The 14,438-nt window shown below is 40.0% G+C and overlaps 1 protein-coding gene across 2 annotated transcripts; it reads left to right on the top strand.

Annotated features, from left to right (window-relative positions):
* The first annotated feature begins 256 nt into the window (after positions 1–256).
* ldlrb (low density lipoprotein receptor b) lies at positions 257–12,664 on the top strand. 2 transcript variants are annotated; one of them, XM_047366822.1, is made up of 18 exons: positions 257–475; positions 4,852–4,977; positions 5,105–5,227; positions 5,871–6,248; positions 6,328–6,450; positions 6,589–6,708; positions 6,835–6,957; positions 7,122–7,250; positions 7,366–7,537; positions 7,631–7,858; positions 7,949–8,067; positions 8,164–8,303; positions 8,444–8,585; positions 9,384–9,536; positions 9,627–9,788; positions 10,114–10,188; positions 10,319–10,479; positions 10,574–12,664. In XM_047366822.1, exons 1-18 carry the CDS (start codon positions 403–405, stop codon positions 10,610–10,612), a joined length of 2,586 nt encoding a protein of 861 aa, XP_047222778.1. In that variant the 5' UTR covers positions 257–402; the 3' UTR covers positions 10,613–12,664. The 2 variants fall into 2 exon arrangements, with proteins under 2 accessions (XP_047222778.1, XP_047222779.1); XM_047366823.1 differs by having other exon boundaries at positions 10,319–10,434.
* The last annotated feature ends 1,774 nt before the right edge of the window (positions 12,665–14,438 follow it).

Here is a 14,438-nt window from a genome sequence, read left to right on the forward strand (position 1 = left end):
AGTGCAGCATGGGTGATTTTTGACTTTTCAATGCTCTAAACATATTGCACATATCTGCTCTGAAGACACACTGACACATGCTGAGCACAGGAAACAGGTTTGGGAGGAAACAGCGGTTGATGGAGAGCGACGGTGATGCAGCAACACTGTGGCCCCTCCCACTGTCCCATCACGCCTAATTTCTAACATCACACCACGGTTCTAGGCCCCGCCCATCTGCCAGCCACTTAAAGCACGCTAAAATGCGACACTGACCACAGAGGATTTTACCGGCACTGCAACCCGGTTGTCAGCCCCTGACCCAGACTCTTAAACGGGCAGAACTCACCTCGGAGACCACGCATTTCACCTCCATCTTTTACCCGCGTTTTCTTTTTGTTGAGGGACAAATAAGGACAGGACATGATTGGGGTGTGGAAGGGACTGCCCATATGTTGGTGTCTGTTGATGCTGATTCACTGTATGGCTCAAACAGGTAAGACATTTAATTTCACGGTGTAAATGAGTAAGGGTTGTTATATTTGAAACCCATGATAATGTAAATAAAATGTCGTTACCATTTAATTTCTTTAATTCTGATCGTTTTAATTTGAATTGATGCAATTAAATTAAAAGTACTAGGGTCCCAAATTTTACTCGTCCTGAAACATACTTTCTTTAAATTTAACCGTTACTATGGTGGATAACTTCATTATCCAAGTTTTCCTGCAGAAAACCTAAATAATGAAGTGCGGAAAAACCTCAATGGTTTCCGTTTGAATGAAATGTACGCACGACGCTGTGATTGGCTCCTTCTGCAGTCGAGTGCACATTGCAGCCAATCAGATTCAAGAAACACTGAGACGGTTGTCCAGGAAGGAAGTGGCGATAAATTTGTGCATCTGTAGCAGCACAAACCTTCCGGAAATCTGATGCGACATAGTTAAATAATTCTAAATGCATTGATAGCCAATGTTAGTTTTATTTAGGAGGGAATATTTTTGACAGAATAATAATGGTGCAAATAACAGTATGTACATGAGATAGTATAGTAGACAGTTGAATTTACAATATACAGATTATTATTTACAGATTGTTCAGATTAAATTCTACACTACGTAGACTAGAGGCAGTGGACGAGGAAGGGATTGAATTGTTATGAGGGTTCTCAGTGATTCAGAGCAACAAGTTCAGCAGGTTTTGTGTCTACAACCTTTTTTATGGTCCTGAATCCATCATGTGCTGCTGAAATGGTATGTTACATATGATTAGTAATCAGTTTTTAAATTAAAAAGAAAACTGTCAGTCTGAATGTGAAAGGAAAGAATGGTCTGCGTCAGTCACCCAATAAGATCCTCTCTTTCAAGACTTTTCCCAAATGTTATTTTTCTGCTTTGCTGCTCTTTTTTCCAGTCATCAGATTTTCCAGACTGTCTCCCTCTTCCTTTCTGTGTGTGTGTTAATGGGAGAGACAAATCTGGATCTGGATTGTTTAATGTAGTGTTGCTTTCCAATGACACGCATCCGAAGCAAGTTACTGTTACTGGTCTGAGCCAAAGTAGCTTTTCTTTCATCCAAATATTACTTCTTTAGTAATCAGGGTTCATTTTTATTCATTTAACCATAACATTAGTTGTTTAAAGCTCAGGATCTACCTATTCATCTGGGTGGGTCCATATTTGATCCAGAACTGGTCAGCAAAACAATCCAAATAGTTTTTTGCCTTTTAACTCGCCATATTTCAGGTCGTGAACGTCTTGGAAAAGGAGGAATCCAGCTCAGTTTCATCCTACCATACATGAACATTAACTCATCATCCAGTGACTCCTGTAAACTTTCTTCAATAAAAGCTCAGCTTAATTACTTACCTGACGTAATGTATAGACCTGCTGGTTATTTATTAACTGCTGGGCGTATGTTTGAACACATAAAAGCACCTCTTTGTGTATGTGCTCACTGTTTGTATGTTGCACGCATTTGCCACTAAATGATAGAAGTGCATCTTGTTGTCACAATGAACAATTGTTGGGGCACAATATCCCAACAATTTGTCAAACAACTGTTCTGCTATTTTCTGCAGTCAAACTGGTCTCTGCTTAAATGCGTTTCAAGCTGAAGGTGGGAGGTAGCGGCCTTACATGGCATGTAGAGGTGTGTCACTTGTAAAGTTTAGCGTGGATTACATTTTTTCTGCAGAAGCCAATGAAAAACTCCCTGTGCAGCATCCTATTCAAAGTGAGGACATGAGCTGCACTTTGTGATTTCAAGTCCAGCTTTTGATTGGTGTTTTTCCATTGTGCAAATGTGTTGGTCTGTCAGTGAGCATTAGTTGTTTGGGCTTATTGCATGTTTTTTGCCTGACAGTGCATTGTACTTTTGACCTGGCAGGGTAAAAAACAACATGCATAATATCACAATCAAAAGTGGTAATTAGCTTAAATTAAAATGAGCTATTTAGTCTCTACTTAATGACAAACTTCATTTTGAGAACTTTTGAATTGGGAAGAGTTAAAAATGACAGCATGGATTATAAACTGTGGAAAATAGAAACATACACTGGAGTGGTTAATGGTGGTTTATATTTCCTAACCTCAGAGATGAGTTCAGGAGTCAGGAAATGATGACATACGTGACCCACACGTGAGTCACTTTCTCTCAGGTGGCAAATGAAGATGATTCCTAAAAAGGCAAAGAGAGTGGAAGGCCTTTTACATTTTAGGAACGGCAGGAGTTTATGTTGGAAACTACCTCCGCATATCCCCTTCCTGGCCACCCCACCATATGTGCACATTGTGCGTGTGTGTGTTACTGGTTCCTAAAAAAGCCTGGATGTATTTAGGAAATTTGTGTTTTTCCCCAAGTAATAAGCATCCTCTGACATCCATCTCTTTTGAGACTCTGTCAAACCTGTTTTGTGGTTTTTGTTTTGGCGCTCTCGGAATAAGTGACTTCAGTGGCTGGACAGACTACCTGGTCTCTGCAGACATTCTGCAGGGATGTTGTTGTAAGGAATGCCACCCTGGGGCCAATCAGCAACTGGTGGTGTGATGGTTCAACTCCTCCCATGCTATTGTCTTAAAGGGACAGTCTGACAATGTGCCTAGCCTCCAGGTAACAGGAGTGCAAGCAGTGATGAAAGATGATGAGAGAAGCCCCTGTTTGTTTCACCAGTTCTCTGATGATGCTTTGGCGGCTGTAAACATCTCCTGATAAGGCCTCTGAGCTTGGAATAATCAACTTTTAGTGTGGTGGCATATACCTTTAAAGCATAACCCAGTTAGTCATTTTATTGCTACCAAATCCTGATTAAAAAATAACTCAGCTTCCGTACTGGGGATGAAGCTTCCGTACTGGGGATGAAGTTGGGGCTTTGTTCCCTGTGGTACAGATACAAGCTGCACTAGAGGAAATGTTTTCATTAATTATTGACAAGGTTGATATGAACAAATATATGATGATATTGTATACTTTGAATGCCAAATAGCACCAACAGGCATTGTTTAAGCAACAGAATGATGTCCGCTTCAGAGATCAAGCAGAGAAAATGTCAAGACCTCGCTGAAACTGGCTGAATATCTCTACCTTAAGCTTAAGTCCTAAAAACATCCAGATTTTTTACAAATGACATTTATTTTTGTCTTAAATGTAAAGACTTGTCTATTTTTTTGTCTTCCGTTTTTTAATGTATTTTCTTTAAAAATGCACTGACAATCTTCATTCATTGCATTTGCTTTTATTCTGGCTGAGGAAATTGGATGTTATTTTATGCCGTGACAAATCTAAAGGGCCCAGATAATCAGTCTTACTTGCAAACTCTTAAAGGAGTTGCATATTAGTTAAGCTATTCAACTGACTTGCCTAAGTTATCTTTGGTAATTCATGTAGGTCTCAAGTTTAAATCATTTGGGGTCTTAAAAAGATCTCAAAGTCTTATATTTAACTCACAGAAACTTGCAGAAGCCCTGGTTCATTTCCAGTTACCCCTGAAGTTAGAAATTGGAGCTGGGAAAGACATCAAACCCAACTAAACCATGTTGCGGTTCAAAACTCAAAGACTTGTGGGATTTGTTAAATTACATGCTCAGTGACCAGACTAACTATTAGCAATACGAGCACGCAAAGTAATGTATAGCAACATGTTTACTGAAGGAAGTTTTATATTAACGATTGAGGGAAAGATTCAATAACAGACCAATCAACAGACATTTTTACCACTGCTGTCTCCAAGTTTTTCACACAAGGCAACCATGTTGGATTTTGAGGACTGGTTGCCGTGAAACCTTAGACTTTTTCACTCAGAATTCTAACTTGTCTTGACCTTTCTGCTAATTCTTCCAACTTTAAACTGGGAAATTTTTGCTACAGGGAAAAATAATTCATAATTATATGGCACCCTTTAATTATAGCAGGGAATTGCATGAGAATGCGTTCTTCTTTGTGTGCTGTTTTTATGAAATAAAGTCCTAATTTACTGTTTTAAATGTCTGTTTTTAAATCCTTTACACAATTTTGAACTTGGAAGTGTCTTCCTTTGAACCCTTGAATGATTTTGTGTTACTCCATATCTTGCTCAACCATGAGTCAGATGCTAGCATTATTTAGTAATTCCCACTGAGTTAGGCAACACATAAAGGTGTGGTTTTCACACTGTTCCTTATCTGAACTTCAGGGGCCCTGGATCGGAACTGTTCTTGTGTGTTCAGTTTTGGGTCAAACATTAACTCTAGGAGGATGTGACTTGTGTTGACATAAATGTCTGCTGGAGGTAAACTGAGCTGGAAAAGTTGATAAAATCTACAGAATCTATAAAAGTAAATCTGGTGTGCTGTTGGTTTCTTCTCGTGTGACGTTACCATCTCTTGTCGTCTGCAGATGCTGCCTTCACATGTAGCTCCGCTCAGTTTAAGTGTGGAAACGGGAGATGTATCACCCGCAGGTGGATCTGTGATGGAACCAACGATTGTGGCGATGGGAGTGATGAACTAACAGCTGTCTGCTGTATGTTAGTTTTTAAATCACTGCTGCTTTTACTCCAAATCTAACCTAAATAAACAGAAAATTATTTATAAAATTTAAATCACTACACATATACATTTTAACCTTTATTCTGTGATTCTCTCCTTAGTGGCTAAAACCTGCAGGGAGTCCCAGTTCAACTGTGGGGCTCCTTTAAACCAGTGCATACCAAAGAGCTGGCATTGTGACGGAAAAGCTGACTGTAACAACGGGGCTGATGAGAAAAACTGCAGTAAGTGTCCCAAGAGAAAAAACTCTTTTACCAGAAATTCATACAACAAAAAGCAGCACAATCAATAACAGGGTAATAATTGAAGGATCACTTCAAGTAAACGGCTTTCTAAAACATACTGTTTATTTCAAGTAGAGAAAAAATCATTCAAGCTGTTGGAAGAAGCTGATCCACTAATCACAATATTTATTCTCTGAATTGCTGTTTAACAGCATATACAATGCTGCCCACAATCATTGGCAGGCCTGTGTAAACCCAATTAAATATAAATTTTACCGTAGTAGTGAAATACCACAGCAAACTGGAGCAAAGAGTGGCATGCTGGGTTCACCAAGCCTCTGTAGCAACCATTATTTGAGGACTTTTTTTACCAGGGGTGTCAATAATAGTGGGAGGTGAAGTATGTGCTTATTTGTATGTGAAGTTTTTTTTTTTTTTTTCAACATGAAATCATAATTTCAAAGTGTTGCACTGGTTTAAGATAAAATATGTGTTTAGTATGTGCAGGTTGACCATAAAGTATTGTGCACATGCATTCACATCTCAATAATTCAAATGTCTAGCTACAACAGTAACTTGAAATTTTCTTTGATGAATTGTTTATTAATTGCTGATCCTTCTCCTTCCTCTTTATTCAACACAGCTGTGAAAGAATGCAAGGCTGAGGAGTTTAGGTGCACCAACGGCCAGTGCATATCCAAGGCCTTCGTTTGTGACAAAGACAACGACTGCTATGATGGCTCTGACGAGGTGGCGTGTCCCAAGCCCACCTGCAACACTCGGTCCTTCCAGTGCAACAACTCAGTGTGTGTGCCATTAATATGGAAATGCGATGGAGACAGGGACTGTCTGGACGGGTCCGACGAGTGGCCGCAGAACTGTGAGGGGAGGCAGACAGAGAATAAGCTGTCGCAGTGTAAGTTCCAGGAGTTTCAGTGTTCGAACGGAAACTGTATTCCCAGCATATGGCGGTGTGATGGAGAAGCAGACTGCTTGGACCGCTCGGATGAATTCAACTGCAGTAAGTTGGAACTCTTGGAGTATTATTTAATCCTTGTTATTTTTGTCAAATTTTCTAAACAATTTGCATAATTTTTCAGCTCAGTGGACTTGCCATCATGGTCAATTTCATTGTAACAGTGGAGGGTGTATAAGTGAAAATCAGAAGTGTAACTCTGTGAACGACTGTGGAGACAACAGTGATGAGATGGGCTGCAGAACAGGTGAGCCTCTCCTTCAACAGTACTTTTATGAGGCAACATGTCTGCATACAGAAGCTGTGAAATGTCCGCAGGTCTTTGCTGTGCAATCTCAAATGCTTACGTTGTTCAAGTTCCCAATTTCCTGTTCTATTCACCCAGATAATGTGTGCGAAGGCCCAACTAACTTCAAGTGTGGCAGCGGAGAGTGCATCAGCATGGACAAAGTATGTGACTCAAAGAGAGACTGCAGCGACCAGTCTGATGAACCAGTTGAGTGTGGTAAGTTACATTCTGGTTAAACATTCGCTACAGTCTTAATAGAGGCTACGTGGCAATAAAGCAGTGTTACCAATCAGCTGCCATGAGGAACTACCTGACATATTTCATACCTATTGGTGTCCACAGGCAAAAACGATTGTTTAACGGGAAATGGCGGCTGTTCTCATCAATGCAATGATCTGAAGATCGGCTACAACTGCTCCTGCCCTGCTGGATACAGATTGGACAGTGACAATAAAACTTGTGAAGGTACAAAAAGAAAGTGTGTTTTTAGGGTCCTGTGTGTAAAAAGCCACCAATTTCCAAATTGTGACGGATTCATAAATAAAACTGAGAACCGCCAGAGATCCTCTCTAGTATATGATTTGTCTCCTGTATGCTAATCTATTGAACCTGTGTTCTTCCATCTGCAGACATTGACGAATGTGAGGTGCCAGACACCTGCAGCCAGATCTGCATCAACCTGCCCGGGAGTTACAAGTGTGGTTGCAACGACGGCTACGAGGTTGATCCAGTGTCCAACACATGCAAAGCTGAATCAGGTAACCAGATTGTGCTCCTCCACAATACTTTTTCATAAAATCTATTTTATAAAATATGCAGGCTCTCAATAGCCCTGTCTGAAAGCTAAAACTGGTCCTCTTGTGTTTTCTGCAGGGACAGTGGCCACATTGTTCTTCACCACCCAGCACGAGGTCAGGGAGCTCACAGTGGACCGCAGTGAGTATGTCAGGCTCATCCCAGAGCTGAAAAACGCTTTGGCTCTGGATATGGACATGCTAAACAAGAATATCTTCTGGTCAGACCTGTCTCTGAAGAAAATCTTCAGGTAAAACTGACAGACTTTAATTATTTGTGTTGGTCTCACACACGTTTTAACTAAATTCAACTCAAGTCCATGCTGTTGTCCCCTTCCCCACAGCTCAAATATAGACATGGCCAGTGACTCAGCTAATCACAAAGTGGTCATTGGAAGCGGGATTGAAGCCCCAGAAGGCCTTGCAGTGGATTGGATCCACGGCAACATCTACTGGACTGACCGCACCTTGAAGACCATCTCTGTGGCCACTGCAGAAGGCAACAAGAGGAAGACCCTCATCACTGAGAAGCTTGGGAGGCCCAGAGCCATCACAGTTGACCCAGAAAATAGGTGAGCTAAATGTATTTTAAATGCACTAGAATGCGATTTATTTAAATTTGAAGCTTATTTAATAATGACCTTTCTTTGTATCCTCTTCAGCTTTATGTACTGGACCGACTGGGGAGAGGAGCCTAAGATTGAGAAGTGTGGACTTAACGGAGCCGGTCGTGTTGCCTTGGTGAAAGACAACATTGAATGGCCCAATGGCATCACCCTTGGTAAACAGAGCTCCATGGAAATCCTAGTTAAAACACAATGTCATTTCCCTGTCTAATGAGCTCTGATGACCACATTTGTGCCTTCTCTCGAAACAGATATGGTCAACCAGCGTCTGTACTGGGTCGATGCCAAGCTGCACGCCATCTTCAGCATTGACGTGAACGGAGGGACCCGACACATGGTCATATTTAGTCAGGAAAAGATCCAACATCCCTTCTCACTGGCTGTCTTTGAGGTTAGCACAGACACCAGTTTTCATCAGTTAAAACTCAGCTTGCTGAATATTGCATGATGCATGTTCTCATTAAATCACCTATTAACTGTAGTCATTTTTACAGTACCAAAACAAATCCATGTTGTTTTTCTGCAAAACAGGAAAAAGTTTTTTGGACAGACCCCATCAATGGCTCTGTTTTCGGTGCCAACCGCCTGACGGGAAGGGACATCAATGAGTTGGTGACTGGTCTGCAAACTCCAGAGGACATTGTGCTTTACCACAACCTCAAGCAGCCATTCGGTAAGGATTCATGTCAATCTTTACATCCGAACACAAAAAATTAGAGAGACAAATTTGCTGATGACCATTTTAAGTTTAACTGGCCCTGATCAGTGACCAGCTAGCTCGACATCCTTTTCTTTCCCAATCGCACCAAACCTAAGCGCTACCACTAACTCTCTTTGCCGTGGAAGCCGCTACTACAGAGGGAAGACTCAAATTAAGCTGTTTTCAGTAAGGTGTTCAAAAATGAAACGAAGAAACGGTCAGGAAGGGCTGCAAGAAACATTTAAAAACACTTTGGCAGCTCATTTTGATCCTTCGCTGTTTCGTACTTTTGTTTCAGTTGTTTTGAACCCAACTTATTAGGAAAAGGAACCATCCTTCACATGATGTCAATTCACAGCCGCCTTAGGGATATTTTGTTGAACTGTCAAAGATCCGATTTGAGTCTGAGAAACTTTTGTAGATACCAGGAAGGTTGAATTCCACAACAAAAGTGATGTTTTTATCCTTTTGAGCTTCTAACCTCAGTCTGCTGAACATACTGGATTTGAAAATATTTTTATGCTTTGGAAATCTAAGCATAAAGGGCTAATCGGGCTAATTGTCTATGTCCTTAGTAAAAGTAATAATGACCACTCACAGCAGGAAAGCTAGAAAAAACATCCCTAATGCTATTAGATAGAGTTCTTCAAGAGATTTGTAGGTTCAATACGTAACAAAAACAGGAAATCGGACACTGGCTACAGATCTCTGATCAATGGATCTCTGTGAAACATCCCACAAAGATTATTTAATCCGAATGCTTTCTTTTAGGTGTAAATTGGTGCAGAGAAGGCAGCATTATAAATGGAGGTTGTGAGTTCCTGTGCCTTCCTGCTCCTCTGCTGGAGAAGGACTCTCCTAAGTACACCTGTGCCTGTCCAGACAACATGACCCTGGCTGCTGATATGAAGACATGTGTTGCAGGTTTGTTTCCTCTGTACAAAAAAAAGCCTTTAGATCTGCCTGCACATGCTGAGAGTAACTATTAAACTTTGATGTGTCGTATGTGCTCAGCTGCACCTTCTTTCAAGAACGGGACTGATCTACCTGTCATGTCCAAAACGACCACCACCCAACCAACTACATCTACCACCACCAAAGCTGCGGAGATGCCCACAACTAGCTCGTCTGTCCAGTCAAAACAGACCCCAGAGAGACCTGCTGGCACTGCTCAAGGTATATAGAATAGTGGAAGGAAAACTGAGGAATAAATGAATGGTAACAAAAGACTTGTAATAAAAGATTTCATATCAGTTTATCTTTGACACCACAGATTTGTTCAATTTTCTTTTTTCTATCAGACTTAATTTCTTCAAGTCTGAAAGAAATTATTTTCTTCCTGACAACCACAGAAATAATACAGCATATAGATTCTTTAAATAATTTCTCAAATGTTAGATCATGTTTTTTTATTTGTGATAAAAGACCACAACTGTTGTGTGGACATAATCTGTTAAGGATTTTTTTTTTAAAGGAAACTTGTTCTTGCTTTCTTCTTTAGGTTTCCGACATGCTGTGATGCCCGAGGAAGCTTCTTCATCTCACCCTGTTGCTCTCTACGTTGTTCTGCCACTCGGTACGTTGCACCTTTCATTCATCCCACATTAAATCTGCTCTCTTAAAGATTCAGTCTTGGAAGCTTTTCAATTTCCTGTCGTTTTAGGGGTCTGAACAACATGGACATTTTTTCCTTTTTTCTTCTGCAGTGATCATAGCCGGGCTGGTGTTTGGAGCAGTGTTGTTTTGGAGAACCTGGCGCAGGAAGAACACCAACACCATCCACTTTGCCAACCCCGTGTACCAGAAAACCACCGAGGACGAGGTACACATCTGCAGGAACGGCTCCGACGGCTATGTCTATCCTGAGGTTGCCACACCTTGTTGACAGCTTCGTTGACAGCTTTCGTTAAACAGCTTTAAAAATTGTAAATAAGTCTAAATAATCTATTTTTCTTTTGCAGAGGCAAATGGTGACCATGGACGACATGGATATCCTGTGATCTGTGGAACTTTAATTGAAAGATTTTTCTACCTCTGGGGAAACACAACCGACTGCGTCACACCCCCTCAGTTCCCCCAGTGACCTGACTGGTTTATGTTTCCGACCCCGGCACCGTGCCGTCCAAACCTGCAAAAACAGCATCTCTAATTCTCTTGCAAACAAACATCCTTCAAACAGAAGGTTGAGTACAGCCAGAACCGACTTTTTTTTTCTAAATGAAAAAGCAAGGAACGGTTTCAGAAGATAATGCTTATCTAGGAGCTTTGACTCTTCTGACTCTGTTTAAATTTGCTCAGTACACACACAAAAGATCAATGAAACAGGTCCTCCTCATCTTGCCCCTTCGCCATATCATATGTTTCCAGCTATGGCTGTTACTTTACCGACGTTTGAGTTCAATAAAGAGCCGTATGCTTCATTTTGACAATGTGTCGATATCTACCCACATTAAAGATGTTTCATAGCCACTTTGACAACCAATAGTTTCTTTAAGTAAAGTTTTCTACAATCCACTCCTAATGTCCAGTAAGGAAATGTTGCTCATTGTAATTTCGATTTGATCAGGAGTCATGATCTGTCATATTAAATTAACGTTAACTGGTCTTAATGCCAGTAAGAGGTGAAATAAACAATAATTCTAAGTATTTTGAAAATAATATGCAAATAAATTAACTCATGGGTGGGAATTTAGCATGAGAACATGTGGGTACGAAGTGAGTCGTACGAACTGGAGAAGGGTCGAACTGACCCAGAGCCTACTGAAACTCGCATATTGTATTTATATACCTCTTTTACTGCATTGCACATCCAACTTGAACGTCCATATCTGTAAAATCTTACCAATTCATGCGTGCCTTGTAATGACACTCCAGTAGTTGGAAGAAATTTATCGTAAGCCTTCCAAACCGTGGCCTTTTGTCACTTGTAAAACAAGAATTGTGCGTTTTAATTGACTTGACTCCCATGTTCTACAGCCTATTTGTTATATTCTGTAATATTCGTTTGCAATGTTTTACATTGTCGTCGTTTTAGTTCTGTTCATTCTCCAAATGAGTTGCAGCTGTTTGGATTCACAGCTGGTTTACATTTTGGAATGAAGAAGCTGCTGAGTCTTTTTGACATCAACCAAAATGAAGAAATGTTCTCTTTTTATTAAGTGATTGTAGCTGATTACCTTTGGCAACAATGTAAATAGCTGTAAATACTTTGTAAAAGGTCTGCTCGATCTATTGTTCACATTTGTAAATAGAATCAAGAAGTATGTGATTGGTTATTCTATTTATTCATGGATAGTTTTGGATTTTTTTTTCCAGCTGGCTGTAAGTAAATCATATCTTTAAATGGTGAAGTCTGACCTTGACACTGTGCAACTTTAATTTATCTGTCTGTGAAAGCTTTGAATTCTTGTTCAGTTTCATGTATGAGTCACTGCGGCAGGGTTAGCGCTTTACTTTGCATCAGAAGGCGACTCTTTATGGTGTCGTAGCAAGAATGAAGAAACCTTCTGTTCTTCTTTCCATTGTTTGTTGTCTCCCTCTCATGACTCGCGTTATTTTTTGTGCTTCCTCCATTCTGTTACTGTGATCTTCTGTTTCCATTGTGGGATTAATGCTGCATTCGAGTCACCTTGGAAGTCTGGGAATGAGTTCAACTCGTAAAACCAGCTGTGCATTGAAACACTAGAGAAAATCCTTGGTACAATTCAAAAATACAAATAAACTGTTTGTTCCTGAAACTGTTTTATTTTCGTTGAACACCAGTCATGCTTAATCTGAATTTTGAGTTGTTTGCACACTTCTGACTTTCCAGGTCAGAATCCCGAGGGAACGTTCTATTTAATATTTCATGCCTAGAGCTTGAAAATTCTGACTTAGAAGTAAAACTCAAATACAGGTTTTTTTCCCCAAAGCATGATATTTTCTCTCACTGCAGAATGTATGTTGAAGTTTGTAAAGTTGATGCACAGCAATCAGCTTGGTAATGCACATCACTTTGTTCACTTTTGTTTGAGGAGTTCGTTGTGTTTGAAATAAAAGAGTTTGAATATTTACTCGTCTGGTTTTGTAATGATTGAGATTAGCTCAGGATGTTGCACAGCAGACAGGTGATGTCTGTTGTATCTTTCCAGGCAGTCCGTTTGTGTAATGTAATTAGTCTGTCTTAATTGTATTAGTCTCAGAATCAGATTCAGAATCAGCTTTATTGCCAAATTTGTACATACAAATAAGGAATTTGACTTCGGTACACTTTGCTCTCTGGGCTTTTAAATATATTTGAAATATATCTTTATGTCCTTAAATATACATATATACAAAGGTGCATTTGCAACTTCAGTATGCAGTTGTTTGGTACTCTATTAAATGTTCATCAGAGAAACAGCGGGGGGGAAGAAACTGTCTCTGTGGCGGCCGGTTTTAGTAAACAGTGCTCTGTAGCGATGGCCTGAAGGTAAAACTCTAAGTCTATTTGGTTAGTCAATGGAACTAGCTGATTAACAGAGATGGGGCACCCTTCACTAGCAAAACTTACCTTGCCTGGAATTGTTGTCATTACTTCTTATTTACAACACAAAATAGTACGTTGGTTTTCCTTTCAAACTTGAGTCATTTCTCTATTAGTTCCAAACAGCAGATCACAGGAGGGGGGAAGTTTTATTCTCTCTGGCCAACGTAAGCAAATAGTGTCATTGAAGTCATAAACTGGTTTCACATGTTTACTGGCCATCAGGTTCATTTTCATTTTTGCATTGCCAAGAAAAAAAATGTTAGCAACCCTGGTAGAGATGTTTAAAAATTACTTCAAATAAATCTATCTGTCATTTCAACAGCACAGTCTCACACTTTGAAATTTAGACAAACTTAATTTAAATACATCAATTCAGCAGGAAAATAAATCCAATGATGAGAATAATTTTTCACAATAAAAATATCAGTAGCACAATCCTTTGCATATCTTAATAAATCATTTTGTGAGGTTGGAGCATACAGAGAGAAGGCTCTTTGACCATTCCTCTATACACAATCACTCTAGAGGGTTGATTTTGTGTCTGGTGACCCATGTCTGTGTTGATTTGGATATTGTTTTTGATCATTATTGTGTTGATGACAATGACCAGTAGTCATTTGATCATGGTATGTCCACCTGATTCCTATTTCATATGTCCTGAAGTCAGATGTTTATGATGCCATGCAGTCAACATGGCTTCCAGGGCCTACAGAAGAGAATCAGACCCTACACCAGATACAAAACAGTGGGCATGAGGTGCTTTTCCATATGTTTATTGCTTTTTCATGGTGAACCCGCTTTAATGTTTTTCTATTTTATTGTATCTGTGAAAGCAGTAAAGGTCATGAAAATCTCTGTAGGAAATCCTCCTAAAACAAGCAGCTAGATCTGTTATCAGGGCATGTTTCATAATAGGTAAACTGAAATTACATCCACCTCATCCCCAATCTTAGATGTTTATGACAATAGAGTTCAGTTCAATTTCCAGTAGAGATTAAGAAACTTGACATTTACATTTTGATGGCTGGACAGAATATGCTTTTTTCTGGCTTCACTCTTTTATGTGGGTTGGACTGTCACGGTCGAGTTTTCTGGCAGACCAAAGCACAGACAAGAGCTGGGTAGCAGCATGTTGTAAAAGTCTAAAGTTTTTATTCAAAGCCTTCTTCTCAAAACGTAGCAAAACGTTGCATAGTCCACATTCTAAAGGTTTCCAAAAACATAGCAAAAACGTGGCAATAATCACTGCAGGGATAAACAGGAGCTGAGCCAAAACTTACACGAAGTCACTGCAGGAACGTAGCACAAAACTTGGCATA

This window comes from Girardinichthys multiradiatus, chromosome 5 (assembly GCF_021462225.1).
Source record: "Girardinichthys multiradiatus isolate DD_20200921_A chromosome 5, DD_fGirMul_XY1, whole genome shotgun sequence".
Taxonomy (NCBI): domain Eukaryota; kingdom Metazoa; phylum Chordata; class Actinopteri; order Cyprinodontiformes; family Goodeidae; genus Girardinichthys; species Girardinichthys multiradiatus.

Coding starts and splice junctions, on each gene's coding strand:
- ldlrb (XM_047366822.1), top strand. CDS start 403: ATGATTGGGGTGTGGAAGGGACTGCCCATATGTTGGTGTCTGTTGATG. Junction 6,958..7,121: donor TGACAATAAAACTTGTGAAG/GTACAAAAAGAA, acceptor TTCCATCTGCAG/ACATTGACGAATGTGAGGTG. Junction 7,538..7,630: donor TCTCTGAAGAAAATCTTCAG/GTAAAACTGACA, acceptor CCTTCCCCACAG/CTCAAATATAGACATGGCCA.